The sequence below is a fragment of the Macadamia integrifolia genome, chromosome 1, assembly GCF_013358625.1.
Source record: "Macadamia integrifolia cultivar HAES 741 chromosome 1, SCU_Mint_v3, whole genome shotgun sequence".
Lineage (NCBI taxonomy): Eukaryota > Viridiplantae > Streptophyta > Magnoliopsida > Proteales > Proteaceae > Macadamia > Macadamia integrifolia.
Window position 1 is genome coordinate 7,690,129 of NC_056557.1, and position 16,544 is coordinate 7,706,672.

At 38.0% G+C, this 16,544-nt stretch overlaps 2 protein-coding genes across 5 annotated transcripts in view; both read right to left on the reverse strand.

Moving 5' to 3' along the window:
• Positions 1-8,100, reverse strand: part of LOC122078632 (putative disease resistance protein RGA3) — a 13,913-nt gene extending 5,813 nt beyond the window's left edge. The window contains exons 1-7 of one of the 3 annotated variants that reach the window (XM_042644709.1): positions 4,540-8,100; positions 4,313-4,431; positions 3,950-4,192; positions 2,018-2,327; positions 1,807-1,919; positions 1,466-1,697; positions 357-1,089 (exon numbers count right to left, since the gene is read on the reverse strand). In XM_042644709.1, coding sequence (XP_042500643.1) covers positions 5,582-8,020 — 2,439 coding nt within the window. In that variant the 5' untranslated portion in view covers positions 8,021-8,100 and the 3' untranslated portion in view covers positions 357-1,089; positions 1,466-1,697; positions 1,807-1,919; ... (2 more) ...; positions 4,313-4,431; positions 4,540-5,581. Of the gene's footprint in view, positions 1-356; positions 1,090-1,465; positions 1,698-1,806; positions 1,920-2,017; positions 2,328-3,949; positions 4,231-4,312; positions 4,432-4,539 lie in introns of those variants that run through there. The other 2 variants (XM_042644717.1, XM_042644727.1) reach the window with 2 other exon arrangements.
• A 1,680-nt stretch (positions 8,101-9,780) lies between these two features.
• On the reverse strand, positions 9,781-13,903 carry LOC122076186 (LEAF RUST 10 DISEASE-RESISTANCE LOCUS RECEPTOR-LIKE PROTEIN KINASE-like 2.1). 2 transcript variants are annotated; one of them, XM_042641512.1, is made up of 4 exons: positions 13,688-13,903; positions 12,191-13,028; positions 11,315-11,359; positions 9,781-10,969 (listed from the first exon to the last, which is right to left on the reverse strand). In XM_042641512.1, exons 2-4 carry the CDS (start codon positions 13,014-13,016, stop codon positions 9,855-9,857), a joined length of 1,986 nt encoding a protein of 661 aa, XP_042497446.1. In that variant the 5' UTR covers positions 13,017-13,028; positions 13,688-13,903; the 3' UTR covers positions 9,781-9,854. The 2 variants fall into 2 exon arrangements, with proteins under 2 accessions (XP_042497446.1, XP_042497438.1); XM_042641504.1 differs by lacking the exon at positions 13,688-13,903 and having other exon boundaries at positions 12,191-13,386.
• Positions 13,904-16,544: the final 2,641 nt, after the last annotated feature.

Below are 16,544 nucleotides of genomic sequence, written 5' to 3' on the forward strand. Positions count from 1 at the left end.
GAGAGGTTCATAGATGGGTGAACCACCTAATTGAGTGGCTCCTAGAATCCTACATTTCTTTGTGTCATTCTTAGGTTAGACAGGTGGAAGGGAAGGGGAAGGGGGGCCAAGGTGATTGGGGTCAAGAAAGGGGATTATGTATAGCCTCGCTTTTCTACCACATGATCAGTTGGCATTGAAATTTTTGGAGGGCTTATTAGATTACATTGTTATTTTAAAGGAAGGATTCAAAGATTGTAATTCCATTAAGATGAAAATAGCTTGAAAGTAATGGTTGCATGTCATGTTTTTATAGTTTAGAAAGTTCTTCACTGATATGCTAGTTCAACAATTATTTGTCCTCTTTGCATGGAGAATGTTTTCCATCTCTTGAGTGGGATTGCAGTAGCATTGCTCAGTCTCCTCCTTTCAGGTGGCTATTCTTGACTTCTTGTACTTGAATATCTCCTAGTTAGGGGATCTAGCTATCAAACTAGACTTCATTCTGGAAGATATTATGTTCTCAAGCTCTGTGGCTTCTAGTAGGTTGATAATGACTTATTCACCATTGTTTGATGAAATTCAGTAGTTGCCATTAAGAAAGGATTTGATTATGTTTTTGAGGAGATAGATCCATGATAGGTTTGCTGGCAAATCGTTCAAGGGTTGTTTTCATTGAACAAATTCAAAAAGTATATGATGTGCTTCTATGCAGTCAGAGTCAAGACCCAGTTTCTAGCTTAAGGAGTTTTGTTTTTGGATACATTCATGATCAGAACCATAGATGGGAAGCATGAGCGACGTGCCAGAGCTAACAGAAGATGAGGCTGCTTTTGGTGGTGAGAAACCTGACTCCACTGATTAAAATGTCGATTCCTGAATAATGCCCAGTTTTGAGAGGATGATAGAGCCATGATTGGACCTCGTCGGCCTCCTCCAACATCTGTGTTCTGCTTCGGATGAAGATGGGAAGGTGCAGAAGTGATGATTGGGTTTCCTCAGCCACTTGCCAGTTTCGCCGATATTGATGTGCATTCATGTGATGATGAAGATGCCGAAACAGAGGATCAGAACCAAATCCCACTCAATGATTGTAGAAGAAACCTAATCCTAACAGAAAAATGAATCGGATTAAAGAAGAGTCTTGAAAGCTTGTTAATATGTATCTTGCTGATGAAGTGTCTGAATATGGCAAGCCAACCTTGTGAAATTAGATGATTGCTACCCAACCTTGAAGAATCCAGGTAAAAAATGAAGTAAATTGCTGATGAAGTCAATATTAATCAAGCACCTAAATTCACTGTTCATACTATGAATTATGAAATGTGAATCTATAGCTTGAATGGAATCAACTATGAATGCGACGAATAGGAGCAGTCCACAAGTGGTTTCCCACCAAAGGTATCAATCATGACCATATGGTAAAATGAAAAATAACACAGAAACTCAACCATGTTCCAGAAAGATCTATGAAGATTTATCAAACCTTGAATTTTGACAGAGGCATATAAACGATTTTGGCTACTGATGAGGCTCCTTGAAATAGTAATATACCCTTTACTTGATGCATTGTCATATCTTTAAGGTCTGGTGAATTGTCAAGTATCAGCTTGATGAATTGACATTTCACATTTCACAGTTTCTATCAATCTCGCCTTCATGACCGAAATTGAGGGCCTTGAAATTGAGGAAATCCAAAAAAGGTCTGGCAATAGAAGCTGTAGAACAGAACCACAGAAATCAATGAGACCTTAGAATGTAAAAAAGAGTTAATCCTCAGTATCTCACATTGATCTGGAATTTCTGTAAATTATGGGATCTTCTTACAAGACATGCCACTAAGATCTCACTGGGATTGGTTTTGTAAATATCAGTTTCAGGGTCTCCAGATCGTTGAAGGCAGTAGGAAGTCTCTCTCGCATTTGGCCAATATCTCAACACTGGAAGGAGCAAAGATGGATCATTTATAGATAAGGTTATACAAAAAAATGAAGAGATGCAGCAAATAGGCAGCAAGAAGATTGATCGGTTGATTTACCCTTATAAAACAAAACTTCCAGCTTCTTAATAGCAGAGTCTGCCAAGAACCCACATCATTGGATTGGATGCTCTTCCATGCTCTAAGGAGTTCACCATGGAACGTAGAGATATTGACAATGGTCAAAAGGGAATGTTCTAAAACACACACACACACACACAAAAAAGGGTAAATCCCATATTAGAGATGTGCCTCGACTTTGGTGGTGAACTGGTGATGACAGAGGCAGGCCGTGTTCGTTTCCATCCTACACCAGCTCAAGCATTAGGTATCAAGCATTCAAGTTCTCTAGTATCCTGACCTCAAATCCCTAATTAACCACAACCAATAGATCAAAAAATAAGTCTAAAAAAAAATTACTACAATCTTATAATTCACAATTTGAAAATTCAATTAGATCAAACCCTATAACATGAGTTTTATTGTGACAAGTGAGCCAACATAGGCTAATTTTTTTATGTAGTTACATAGACCTGATTTTATTGTAAGATCATTGCCAGATTACAAATTATCTAGCACAATTGCACCCACACACATCTCAGTTATAAGGAAAGACATTACTTTTATATAAGAAAGAATATCGGTAAGCATAAAAAAGGGTTCCTGCATGATTTTGTTCACTTAAAATTACATTGTACTAGTTCTCCAAACTACTAGATATTGGTCAGGGATAAAAAATAAGTTTCTAAGAAAATTTATATATCAATCCAAAGATTGAATGATTCACATCCAACTTAACAGCTCCATATCTGAATGGTTTTTTTTTTTTTTTTATCAGACTGGAGTTCACACTAAAGGGAACATGAAACTGAATCATTCTGTACACGTTATTTTTCCTTCTAATACAAGGATGAAATAGTAAAGTAAATTGATAATCCATCACATATAATTAATAATCTGAAATTTAAGTTCTATCTACCTCCAAAAAACTACTAATCCAGGAACACTTGTAAGCAACCTGCCTCAGAAGCAAGGATTAAAGTATCGGTATCGGTCGTCGTATCGGTCGGCCAAAATTAAGATACGTATCGGAGGATATCGTATCGTATCGGAGATACGCTAAGATACGCTAAAGATACGCACATAAATGGATAGGAAACACTTTTTTATACACATTTGCATAAAAAAATAGTTTAAAAAAGTTATATATAACATGTATTATGCATAAACAGTAAATTGAGAGTATCGCACTAAGAATCCAAGGTTTGTAATTGTCCCATAAATGTAAAATCCTTGTTCCCAACCTTGATTTCCACTTTAGTTAGAAAGAAAAATGGTTGGCAGCAACTTTGGAACAAAAACACCTCAAAAAATTATGTTTTTCTAAAAAATTACCCATTTTGGCCATTTTATGACCATATCGGTGTGTATCGATCGATACACACCGATACGTACCGATACATACCGATACATACCGATACGTACCGATACACACCGAAACGTACATTTCCCTTCAATTTTGAAATTTTCATAGAGTATCGGTGAGTATCGGTGCGTATCGGTGGTGTATCGGTGTGTATCAGTGTGTATCGTAGGATACGTATCGATACATAAGGGTTTTAAAATTTTCATGATACGTATCGGTATGTATCGTGCCGATGCCTACCGATACGGCACGATATGCACCGATACTTAAAACCATGCTCAGAAGCATTGTCAAGTGTCAATAGATAAAAACATGAAGCAGCAACTCATAGAGTTACCAGCTATGAACACATTACAACAACTTCTGATACATAAGCTAAGTTAATGACAATTTCCTCAAAGAAGGGGAATGGGAAAATGTTCAGTTGTTCAGCCTTTCAAATGCTACTACTAGCTAACAAGAAAATATTTGGAAAATTAATAAAATTCTATTCCTTTCTGCCAAGAATCCTCCTAAAAGGCCACAACTAGTTGATTGCCATCAGTGTCAACAAGCAAAGAAAATACCTTTGGAGAAGTTGAGGGAGGGTTAATGTGGGTTGATCAGCCCCAATTTAATGATTCATGTGGAAAATGAGCTCTTTCCCCTACCAAATCATCCTTGGTCCGTCACCAGATCCAACCAACAAACCAGCATGGAGATGGCTCTATGTGTGGCAATTGACATTGATGCTCTGCAACAGAGGAAGGCGAAAATCTCTCTTGAGCTCAAGAACATAGAATTTTTCTGACATCCACAGACTCCTTGATCTGCCAGTGTTGAACGCAAGATTATTGCAACATCCAGACTGCAAGTCAAAATCTCCGGAAATAGGAACCAGGCAACTCGAGAATTCAAAATAAAGGTTTGAAATTTTTATAGTAACTGACCTGATCAACCTGAACTCCCTAACTAGGTGGTGATAGTACGGAGTAGGTTGTGTTGGTTCCCACCAACATTGGGTATCAAACATTAATCAAGGTCCTCTGGTATCTCGAACCTCAAATACCTAATGATACACAAGCAATCAGCAATCATAAAAAAAATCCAAAACAAATAAATAGATGAAACGAAGAAATAAAGAAAGAACCAATCAAACAACAAATCAAGAAATTACCTTTCCTCCATGGCCTCTTATTGTGGAAATGTCTCCTCATTTGATCTTCTTGTCATCGAAGAAGATGTTTGGGATGTGCGATATCTTTCTCCAATCTTCCCCTTTCTCCTTTCGGCAGCGTTGTCTCAAGGAAGGGCACCTCATGATCCTCAACTCTCGGAGTGCGGTGAGATGCTCCAACTCCTCCTCAGGTATTGATTTGATCTTAGAACAGGTTCGGATATCTAGAATCTCAAGTGTTGTGAGTTGCCCTAAGCCTTGAGGTAACGACGAGTAAGGTGATTGTCTTATACGCAACAACTTGAGCTTAGGGAGGAACATGTGGTTGTTTGATACTAATGACTTTGAAAATGAACCTGCGTCCATTTTCAAAATCAACTCCTCAACGTGTAGAACAGGAAGATGGGAGGATAGAGATGATGACATCCAATTCAACTTTGGACAGTACCATATGAACAATTTTCTCAGGGATGTAACCTGGGTAAGGTATTGGAGAAACGAACTTAGCTTGGGCAATCCAGCAAGAACAAGATACTGGAGACATGGCATAAAGACGAACCCTTTCCCTTCTTCTTCTTCTTGTATCCTCACATTCCACTCCTCCAAATCCGGCATTTCCGACAACTGAAATACTTTCAACTTCGGGAATATTGCATCAACTCCAGAGTCACTTTTTGTAACACCATGATTGATTCCAAAAAATTCAACACCCATGAGTTTCACCTTATCCATTCCAGCTATTACAAGGGTTTCAAGGGATGGTAGTTTCCCCAGAGTCGGAGGCAATTGTTTACAATTCCTGCAGTAAGAGAGTACCAAGAAAACTAGATTGGAGGAAATCACAAAGTCTGTATGACTACACATCCAATTAGGGAACGCAACACCAAGATAGTCCCAAATTATTAGTTTCTCAAGGTTTGGATGTGGTTGGAGACTTTCCAGCACTTCTTCCATCCTCCTTGACAATAAATCTCCTCCATCAACTTCTTCTTCTTCTCCTTTCGTTTCATCTTCCCCATCAGCTAATTCTTTTTCTTCTTCATCAACCCGTGAACCACCTGCTTCTCCTTCTTCTTCTCCCTCTCCTTCTCCTTCTCCTTCTTCTTCTCCTTCTTCTTCTTCTCCTTCTTCCTCCTCCTCCTCCGACCACCTCGTCAACTATTGTGACACCCGTATATTGATTAAAATAGAAATACAAAGCACGAAGGTGTTGCTTATTCTTCAAGAATGCCAGCTTAGCTTCATTTCCGTTTTCCACTCTCCCCAAACCTATTATGTTTAGAGAATCTTTAAGGAAGTTGAGATCTTTCAATTCTCCAATCTTGCAACCTCCGCTTTCCATCCCACCAATAATGAAGTCTGACAAGCGACGCATTCTGCTTAATCTTCCAATCCCTTCTGGTAAGTAGCTTAGTTGGCGAGATTCTGTCACATTAAGTTCTATCAAATTGACCAATCCCCCAATCCCTTCAGGCAGTTTACAAAGATTCATGCATCCACTAAAGTTTAATACTCTCAAATTGTACAAAGTAGTCACTGTTTTAGGTAGTTCTCTAAACCTTGCATAGGACAAGTTAAGGTACCTTAGATGTATCAACTTCTCTATCTCATTTGGAAGCTCTTCAAGGTAAGCACCACCCAAACTCAGTGTCCTAAGACATGTTAAGTGACCAAATAACTCAGAAGAAATTTTAGGAATCTGTCCAATGATTCTAAGAGTGCGCAGATTCTTCATGTTATAAAGGAAAGAAGGAATCATGCTTATCTCTTCTATTAATAGAGATAAATGACGGGCTCTACTAAAGCTGGATTCCTGAGCAGTAGTATCCTTAGCTGTAAAAGTAAAGCATTCATTCTCTACAAGGGATTTTGCAAAATCATGGACAAGATCATGCATTCCATAGTATTGTATGCTTCCTTTCGAATAGTTAATGTTTTTTTGAAAAAATGAGCGTATGACCAAACTATTGAAGTACTCATCACCTACTTTAAACAAATCTCCACTGCTTGTTGCCAAGCTATCACCAAGAAAGCCTTGTGCGATCCATTCTCTGACTGCAGGTAATTTTCCAAAGCAATAATTTCTCGGCATGATTGAACAATATGCAAAGCATTGTTTCAAATGAGAGGGCAAATCGTTATAGCTTAGTAACAGAGCCGGCAAGATTGGTTGATCAACATTTGATATAACCTTCCATACATCACTTTCCAATATATAATGCCAATCTTGTTTTGACTTTTTGAAATGCAAAAGACTTCCTAAAGTCTTTGCCGAAAGAGGCAATCCCTTACACTTGTTAGCAAGTTTCATGCCAATTTCTTTCAATTGTTTAGACTCTTCCTTTTTCCTTCCAAGAAAGGCATAATATCTCAACACTGCCCAACAACCTTCATCGGACAATTCTCCTAATTTATGTATATATGTGGTACCCATCATGGATGCAACATTCTCATTGCGAGTTGTTACAATAATTCTACTTCCCAGAGAACCACGTTTGAGAGAAAGCCACAATGGATACCACAAACTATGATCCTCATTCCACACATCGTCCAACACTAGTAAGAAATGCTTTCCTTCAACAGAACTAGTCAGTTGACGATGCACAGATTCCCATGCAATATCATGATGACCACCTTGGGAGGCATTAATGTTCCCACCACCACCGCCGATTTCTTCAATAATACGCATGGCAACCTTCATTTTATCAAAATGTTTAGACACATGTACCCACATTCTCTTGTTGAAATGGTTTTTCACCCTATCATCATTGAAGACCAATTGGGCAAGTGTAGTTTTGCCCATACCGGCCATGCCGACGATAGAGATTATTATTATGGAGACTTCTTGATCATCAGAAACCATTTCTTGTTGAGTACTACTGCCCTCGCTTACCAACTTGCTTATTATGAAATTTTTATTCTCATCTCGACCAAATACTTTCGAGACATCAACAAGGGAGCTACTTTCTAGACTCCTCCTACTTGAATCATCATCTATCATGATTTCATTTCTAGAAGCAGTAGTTTCAATAAAATGAAATTTATCTTGCAAACTTGCAATTTCATCTACCCTTTCATTTATCTCCTTTATCCTATGACCAATGTCATGGCGCAGGCCAATTTTCTTGAAACTAAAGCAGCAAGGAGAAAACAAGTTGCTAAGGGGGCATACCTTCTTAGTCAGACTGATGCTTCTAGCACCTTGTATTTGAGATTTGAGAATTTCAGTGCTCCACTCATCCAACACATCATCAATGTCATAGGCTACGTCTTTCAGATCTTGTAACCAAAGCCGCACTGAATTGTCCTTGATTTGCCTCTCTTCAGCATCCTTGAGCACAGCCTGGATTTTGGTGAAAGTACGGGACAGCTTTTTGACTTCTGTTTTCACACCGACGACCAATCGGACCTCTTGTTCAACCTCCTTCTGGATGATGGTGCCCAATTGTTGCATGACACTGGAAACAAGAGCATCAACCATTGTTGGTATATAGTGATGAAGTAGCAAAGGGATTTGAATGTTCAAAAGGGAGTCACAGAAGGAAGGATTTGGGTTAGAAGGTTGAAAGGACTTGAGTGATCCCTTCCGGGCTTTCCCCATTCATGTTAAATAGGAAGAACATTGATCTCTTGCTTGAAGAAGAAATCAGAATCATTAATCTTGGAGTTTTACTTTTTCTCTTGAGATATTCTTTTATGGGAATGCCTTTAGCTTGGCTGTACCATGAAGGTATTGGTACCCTTCTTGCTTCCCTTCATGTTAAAATGAAGTATTGATCTCTTACTTCAAGAATTAATACCTATTTGAACTCAATGTGTGGGACCGTAGAATATCACATTTGGAGGAATAGAGATGTGAGTGAGTTAATCCCGATTAGAACATTAGCTGCTGGGTTTTGTCAAATGATCATATAGAGTCTGCTTTCTTTCTTTCTTTCTTTCTTTTTTTTTTTTCTCTTTTAAGAGTTGTGCCCTTGTGGGCTAGACAACATGCATTGGATCTGATTGGAAAATTAAAGATCATATTACTAACTTGAGTTTGAAGCTATTTTGGTTCTTAGGCTTTTGGATTTTGATAGCTTAGTGGGATCAAGTAAAGAATCCCAAGTAACCCACTACATGTAGTAAGAGAAGACAAGAAGAATGATCTTTAATTTCGGAAGAGGGTTTCGTAAAAGGCAGTGTGGTTACGGCATCAACGTAGGGATCAATGGTAACAGACGTGGAAGTATCACCAGCGACACGATTTTCACCTTTCATATGAGATAGGGCAATCATTTCCCCCTCCAATGTATCCTAATAAGAAATATTTCATCTTTGTCTATCTTTTTCTTCTTCACATGAAATGACATATCTTCCCTCCAATAAATGATACTATTTCACCACACCTTAGTTAATAGTCACAGAGGGATTTGATAAGAAAGTTGTGACGAATGATGCTTCTGGCTTTTTCATTGTGCGACATTTTCCATGAAACTGTTTAGAAAACAATAAACAGTTCAATTTTATTTCATTATATAAACTGTTTAATAAATGATTCAGTTTTAGTTTTAGTTTTAGTTTTTACCTCAGGCATTGTGATCCGAACCAAATGAATCATACCATTTAACTAAAATCGCACAGTTTAACACCCTTCCTAATACATTATTAGGATGTCGTCAAGGCAAATAGGAGGGTCTTCTAGTCTCCATTTTCTTTTATTGGGCTTTCGAAGGTAAACTTTCAATATTTCAATGATAAGTAGGAAATAACAGAACTTAATTTAGAGCTAAATAAGTAACGGAAATCAATTGTTCATATCCTAAATATTGAAACTTGCTACCTTGAGAATAGCGTGCAAGGATACAATCGATGAAGGAAGCATTCACTTCTCGTGCTATTGATTTCCTGAGTTTAGCTTATTGAAACTTATGAGGGTTTATAGTTAATGACTCGATAAGTCAAATCCTTTCCCACTGCATTGCCATATTTAATGGAGATGTGGAGCATGGGTTCTACAATTTTAGTGGGCTGTGTGTGACAGGAATACAAGGAGATGGATGAAGCAAATGACTTAGGTTTGTAACGACCAGATGACACCCAAGATTGCAATATTGAGCTTGCACTATTATTACACCATGGAAGAACTTTAAAATACCAAAGCTACCTGTTAAACCATGTCTGGGCTTCTGAACTTATTTTGTGGAAATCCATTGTGTTTCCTTATGCCTGGTGTCTTTCCCATCTAAAGAAACAAAAGGATTTCCCCCATGAAAAATACACAATTCTCTTGAGAAATGAAGAATTTCACATACAAGAAATATATATAAAAGCAATTAAGATGTTGATCTGGTTAAAAAATCAACTAGTTGTCTTGAAGGAGAAGATAAGTAAGGCTTGGGGGGAATTGGCAAAGATTCAAGGTTTCCTCTAAACATATCCACCACTTTGTTGATTGGTGGTCGATTTGTTGGATCCATCTGTATGCACCATAAACCCACCACAATAATCTTCCTGACTATTTCTTCTTCTTTTTCCGTCATAACCATGTCTAAATGTAAAAGCTCACTTTTTCCAATATGTTCATAGATCCAATCCGGAAAATAAATTTCACTAGTGTGATCAACTCCCTTATCAAAATTCTTTCTCCCTCCAACCATTTCTAGTATCATCATTCCATAGCTATACACGTCCGACTTGTGTGAAACTTCTCCAAAGTTCCGAGAGAACACTTCAGGAGCAATATATCCTATGGTACCTCTACGATCTGCCATTGATATGATACTATCTTTTGCAGGACATAATTTAGCAAGACCAAAATCAGATATCTTTGGACAAAAATCTTCGTCTAAAAGAATGTTATGAGGTTTTATGTCAAAATGCACAATACGAGTATTACAACCACGATGTAAATACTCTAATCCTTGAGCGATGCCAACTGCAATTTGATAAAGTCTTTCCCAACTGAGGTGATGGTATGTTTTCATTGATTTCTTGTTGTAGATGAACTTCTCAAGAGACCCGTTGGGCATGAACTCATAGATAAGTGCTCTTTTGGAGCCATTAAAACAAAAACCCAGTAGAGTCACAATATTAACATGAGAAGTACTACTAATACTTGCAACCTCATTAATGAACTCTTCTCCATCACCTTTAGAGGCATTGAGGATTTTCACTGCAACCAAACGACCATTGGGTAGCTTCCCTTTGAATACACCACCATAACCACCTTGGCCCAATTTTTCTTTAAACAAATTTGTGATTTTCTTTATATCTGAATAACTATATCTTTTCGGTGCCAAGGATCCATAACTCCTTAGAAAAGCTTCAACATTTTGAGTGTTCTCTGTTCTTTTCTTCCAAAATGACATCAGTCCATTTGATGATAATTTCCTTCTCAAGAAGTATGCAAGAATTGCTGCTAATATAGTTGCAACGATAAAGCTTGATCCTGTAAATCCATATTAAGAAAAAAAAAAAAAAAAAAAAAAAAAAAACTCATATATGATAGGAAATTTGGAATGATGACAATATATAAATCACATTAGTGCAAATCACATGCCCTAATAGGGCAGCATCTTATATTATTTCACAGTTGTCTCCAACCTAGATTGAAAAATATCATGGAAAATAAGTTTATTGTATAAGATGCATATGGTGCATTGGATACACCATATTTTTTGAAATATTCCATTCTTCTTAATTTTCTTTTGTAAATACGAATAACTTATCTTAGAATTATTAGCGAACTCAACTATTACATTTCAAAAAATAGAAAATATGGGACAAGGATTACCTATTACAAGCTTCTTTCTCAAATTTAGAGTGCTCCCAAACCGAACTGCCACAACATCATGACAATCAACAGCTTGTTAGTTTAAATAATAAATATTGTAGCAGGATAATCTCTGAATGTAGACTTCTATCCAAAAACCCCGATGAGAGAGAGAGAAAGAGGGTTGAGAACAACGTATTCATGATTTTTCTAATGTTTTAGCTCCAAAAATATTATTAATTCACTACTAATATATCAACGATAAGCAAACTAAAGCTAAAATGGGCCATATTGCACTCAGATTGCTTGGATTTCATTTATAAATGAGCAAGTCCTAACAAACAAAAGAAGCAGAAGAAAAGGGAGTATATGTACAGACTACAGAGTTCAATACCCTGTTCTGCATCTGAACATTTGAAAGCTGGGATATTCTCCAAGAATGTTCACACATGGAATTTTGGAACATACAAAATAATCAGAAATTACTGGATCTGAACAAAGTTCAGAGTAGAGCTCATGACTTTAAACAATAGGTTTGACTGTAATGGTATTACTTTCCCCAGAAATGGAATTGAGTTGGTGACATGTTTATTCCTGGGGTTGCATGTGGGTATTGAAGATGAAGGAATAACTGATATGTGGAGGCTTCCATAGTGATACAGAGCGCAATGTGGGGAAACCCCAACAATTCTTGTGTGCTCTCTTAAAGGATTAGGAATGATTCAACACTGGCCGGTTTGATTCTTAAGAATAATTATGTCTTCGCCAGACAAACAATTACCAACGCTATTTCTCTGAAAATGATGATGCTGATGAGAGAAGTTTATGGAAATAAATCGAAGAGGATCGATCAATTCCCCCAGAGAAGAAAAAGGAGAACGGAGATTATGAACTTACAATTACTGCATCGAACCAAGTGTGGGCGATCAGGGCACAGACAGACGGAGTAGTAAGTGGTCCAATTGAACCCACAGCGCCCACCGCTGCTTTGGCATTTGGTGCAGTGAGAAGCATTCCATTTCAAATCAAACCCCTCCTTCAACAGATTTGTATAATATGAAGACTTCCCATGAACAGCAGCGATTCCGGTACTGTCTCCGTCAACTGGTGTGATTACCGGCGGATCACAATACCCGGAAGTCTTTACTTGATTCAACAAGAGATCGTCCTTGAGTAACGCCATAGAGTGAACAGAACTACAATTGATTTCGTGATCTGAAAATCCAGAAGGGAATAAGGAGTAATTGCAGTTGAGGAAGAGGAAGAGATCTTCATGGTTTGGACCATAGAGGAAGGGTGTGCGATCCAGGGTGAAGTTCTGAACTTGAGATGAACACCCGCCTTCTGTTCTAACTTTGGCATCAATGAGTCGAAGAGTTTGATTTTGGTAGGAGATATCAAGGATGACATAGTTAACGGTGGATAAATTGAGGGTGGGCTGCTGGTTCTTGCAGGTCACCTGAAAGCCCGGAAAGCCACAGTGGGATTCTTGTTGACCAGATATCCAAAACGGGTAACTAATGTTGGGTCCTTCACCGCATTGGACCTTCTTACCACAAGCTTCAAACCGCCAGTCGTCTGCGCATAGAGCTGTTTGCAGTACTGACAGTAGTAATAGGAAAACCAAGGAGATCAAGGGAAGGATGCTTCTGTACACCGACCATGCCGTTGATGTTGATGTTGATGATGTTGATGATGATGATGATGATGGCTTGCACCACATCACATGGGTGATCTGCTCATCCATTTTAGTTAGAATTGAGAGAGAGAGAGAGAGAGGGAGAGAGTTTCAAATAGCAGAAGAGATGGCGAAAATAACAAAAGAGATCTAAGGTCTGATATATCAAAAAAAAAAAACCAAATTAAGGTCTGCAGGGAAAGTCACAGTCAAATTGGGGTTGCTTTTGACTCTTTCTCAAAAATTTATGGTTGTGAGGATCCAAAGCCAAAAGAAAGAGAGGAGACGAGAAGCTTCGTTGGGACAATAGGACGACCTTGCTAGTGTCTTTGTGTGTGACAATTTTCTAGTTGAGTGAATTGAAAGCGAACCAGCGAGGCAGAGACGGCAAAGATTGGCCTTCTTGAAAATTCTATCTCCCTCCCTCTTTCCGTCCTTCCCTCCCTGTCTCACTGATATATACATGAACAAATTGTGATATTTTCTTTTAAGTTTGAAACAAATTATAATTTTTCTGTTCTATTCTTCACTGATTCATAATCAAGGTTTGAAACCTAGTTTCCGCATTCGAGGAAGGCCGAGTCTTGAGCGACTCTGGCTTGAGAGGCCTTGGCTGATACCGGCCCATATCAAAATTTTACTGCTTTTAGATGGATCAAGAAAACAATGCTTGAAAGGTAAAATTTTGAGAGAGAGAGAGAGAAAGAAAATCATACATGCTTTCCCTTAAACTAGAATGGAGGATCGATTGATAGGTAACCAGGGACGCAGCGGGAGAGAGACGAACCCAAAAATCTCAGGTTGAATGGTTTCTTCTTGAGCGTTTCAGGTCGCTGAAGAGCGCTTGAGCGAGAGATTGAGAGGTCAAATAATGGTTTTTAAGGTTGGGAGAGATTGAGATGAGAGAGAGATGGAGATAGAGTGGGAGCAGATGGAGGAGTTCGTGCGGAAGGGAGAAATAGAGAGCGGGAATGAACAAAATTCTCCCACGAATAAATTATATTATTAAATTGTCTAACCTTATAGTAGGGGTGAAATAGACCGACTTGGGTCGAGTTTTTTAAAACCCTAACCTAATCCTATTAAGCCCATGTTCAGGCCCAATTTTGATGGGGTTCATATCAACCCAAGCTAATCCTAACTAATCCTACCAGGGTTGGGTTGACCCTGGATTCTACAATGGTTGGATTAACCTTGATTGAACTGTTTTTACCATTCTTCTTCTTCTTCTTCTCTTTTTTTTTTTTTTTTTTTTATGAAATGAAACATATACAAGTTGTTTTTTTCTGAGGCCCAAAATAGTTAACCTCGTGACCATTTAATTTTGAAGTGTTAGTCTTTATAGATTGAGCAACCCTTTGGGTTCTTTTTTTTACCATGAAATTTGATTGGAGTCATACTTTGTTTTTTTTTTAGGTTTATTTATTAGTGTGTAAAAACATGAAGGCATTCAAATTACATAACTTAAAGTAGTGGAGTTGGACTAATTTGTCCAACAAACAAGATAAAATATTCCTGCTCAAAAAGCCAATTACATTCTTAATCTCCCTGAAAATGTGATAAAATGAACAAGACCTGAAAGAGGCTAAGTGGGTGATATCATGTACAATTCTGATCATCTCCGAGGTCAAGGATGGTTCCCATGATTGAGGTAAGACATCAATTCTTTCTTTGTTACCCAATTTCACCTCAAGGAGCTCAATTCCTTCGGATAACCCTTGAAGAATCCCCGCCCTCATAGCCATATTCAAACATATTGAACTAGTCACCATAGAATACGTGGGAAGACTGGAAAATAGTGTCCCATCGCATCCAATTTAGACCTTAATAAATATTTCTATGATCCGAGATTTAAATTGCCAAAAGACCTTCTGCAGTGAGTGGTGGGGTGCCATGAACATTCAATGGTTAGGGGTGCATGATCGGGCTCTTCCCGCCATTGAATACTCACTACACTTCACCACTCACCTTGGAGAATTTGGACTCATTAAGTCACGGTCGATTATGATCAAATCAGAAAGTCATGCCTCCCATAGTCCCAATCGCAAAGCTCCCCTACGGACTTAAATTGAGCTCAAAAGCAACCATCCCTCCACATCCCCATAAATCTTCTTTTGGCTCTTTGTTGGCAACAAAATCCTCCCCCATGTCATGGTCAGCTGACCGTATTGGTGTGTGCGCAGGCATGTCAGAATCTTTCCTGAGATTCAATAGTAGATCTAACTTCAATCAAGCGACTTGGGCTCTCCTCTTACCTCGATCGCTTTAAAGACCTTTAATGTTCTTTGCAAAAACGTGATGCAAAGATTGAAAAAGATGAAGACAAATGATAGTAATTAATATACAAGGGAAAAATGTAATCATGTCTCTGTTAATATTCAATATACCAAAAATATGTATGTTGTTCTCTGTTAATGTTAAACATACCAGAAACGTGATCTTTATCTCTGTTGATGCTAAACATACCAGAAACATGATCGTTACACTATGAAATGAAATACATGACTTGAAGGAAGTACATGACATCAAAAGAAATGCTAATCTGAAACATGAAAAATAAAAGCAGAATGAAAGATAGATTTGATATTTGAGTTTGTTAAATAAGTTGATTGTGCCTTATTTCTTCCACCATAGTCCTTTTCGTAGTTTTATTTGCAAGATCCTACTCTCTTGACAGTTTCGTAACTGCAGGAACCCATGTGCCATGTCCTTAGTGGGGCAGTTATTGGATGTACACTCTCTTAATTTGTTGTAACTACCTTAACCGCTTAAGCCATATCTTTGTTACTTTCCTGGAACTAACTCACATTTATACGAACTATGTTGATTGACGATCGATCAAGCTGGCCGAAAAGTCAAAATCAGTTAACTGACCGTAAAATTTCGCAATGGTCAGCTGACCATAGAAAATCACACTTAGTCAACTGAGCGTAAAAAGTCACAATGGTCAGCTAATCGTAGAAAATGACAATCGATTAGCTAACCGTAAAAAGTCACAACGATCAACTGACCATTAAAAGCCATAATCAATGGGTTGATAGTAAAACATTACGATCAATCATCTGACTGCATTCGGTTAATTTTCTCGATCAACCTGATGGTTATTCTGACTGATCAACTCCTTAATACAAGGTCGTCATTTTTTTTTGTCAATTTGATTATCGATCTGCTCCTTAACACAATCAGTCAATAAATTGACGTCGATTTATTGACCAATTGTCTTGTAAGCCAGATTTTCTAAAATCAGGTACCAATGCTCCTAGACCTTCTTTCCTCTTTTGTAGTGGTCAAATTTTTTTTTTTTTGGATGAATGAAAAATATATTAAAACAGAAAAGAAAAACAAATATAACATACAATGCCAGATTGGCTAGACCAAGGAGAAAGCCCTTACCAAGCCCTGAAGTGATAGGTCTCAACCCGTAAGAGGGGATAAACCCGAAAAGGAGGGAGGGAAAAAAAAAACAGGGAAGAAATTTTTAAACAATAGAAAAAACAGGGGTGAAATTTTTACCCCCTCCCCTATTGTTTGAGAGAGAGAGAGAGAGAGAGAGAGAGAGAGAGAGAGAGAGAG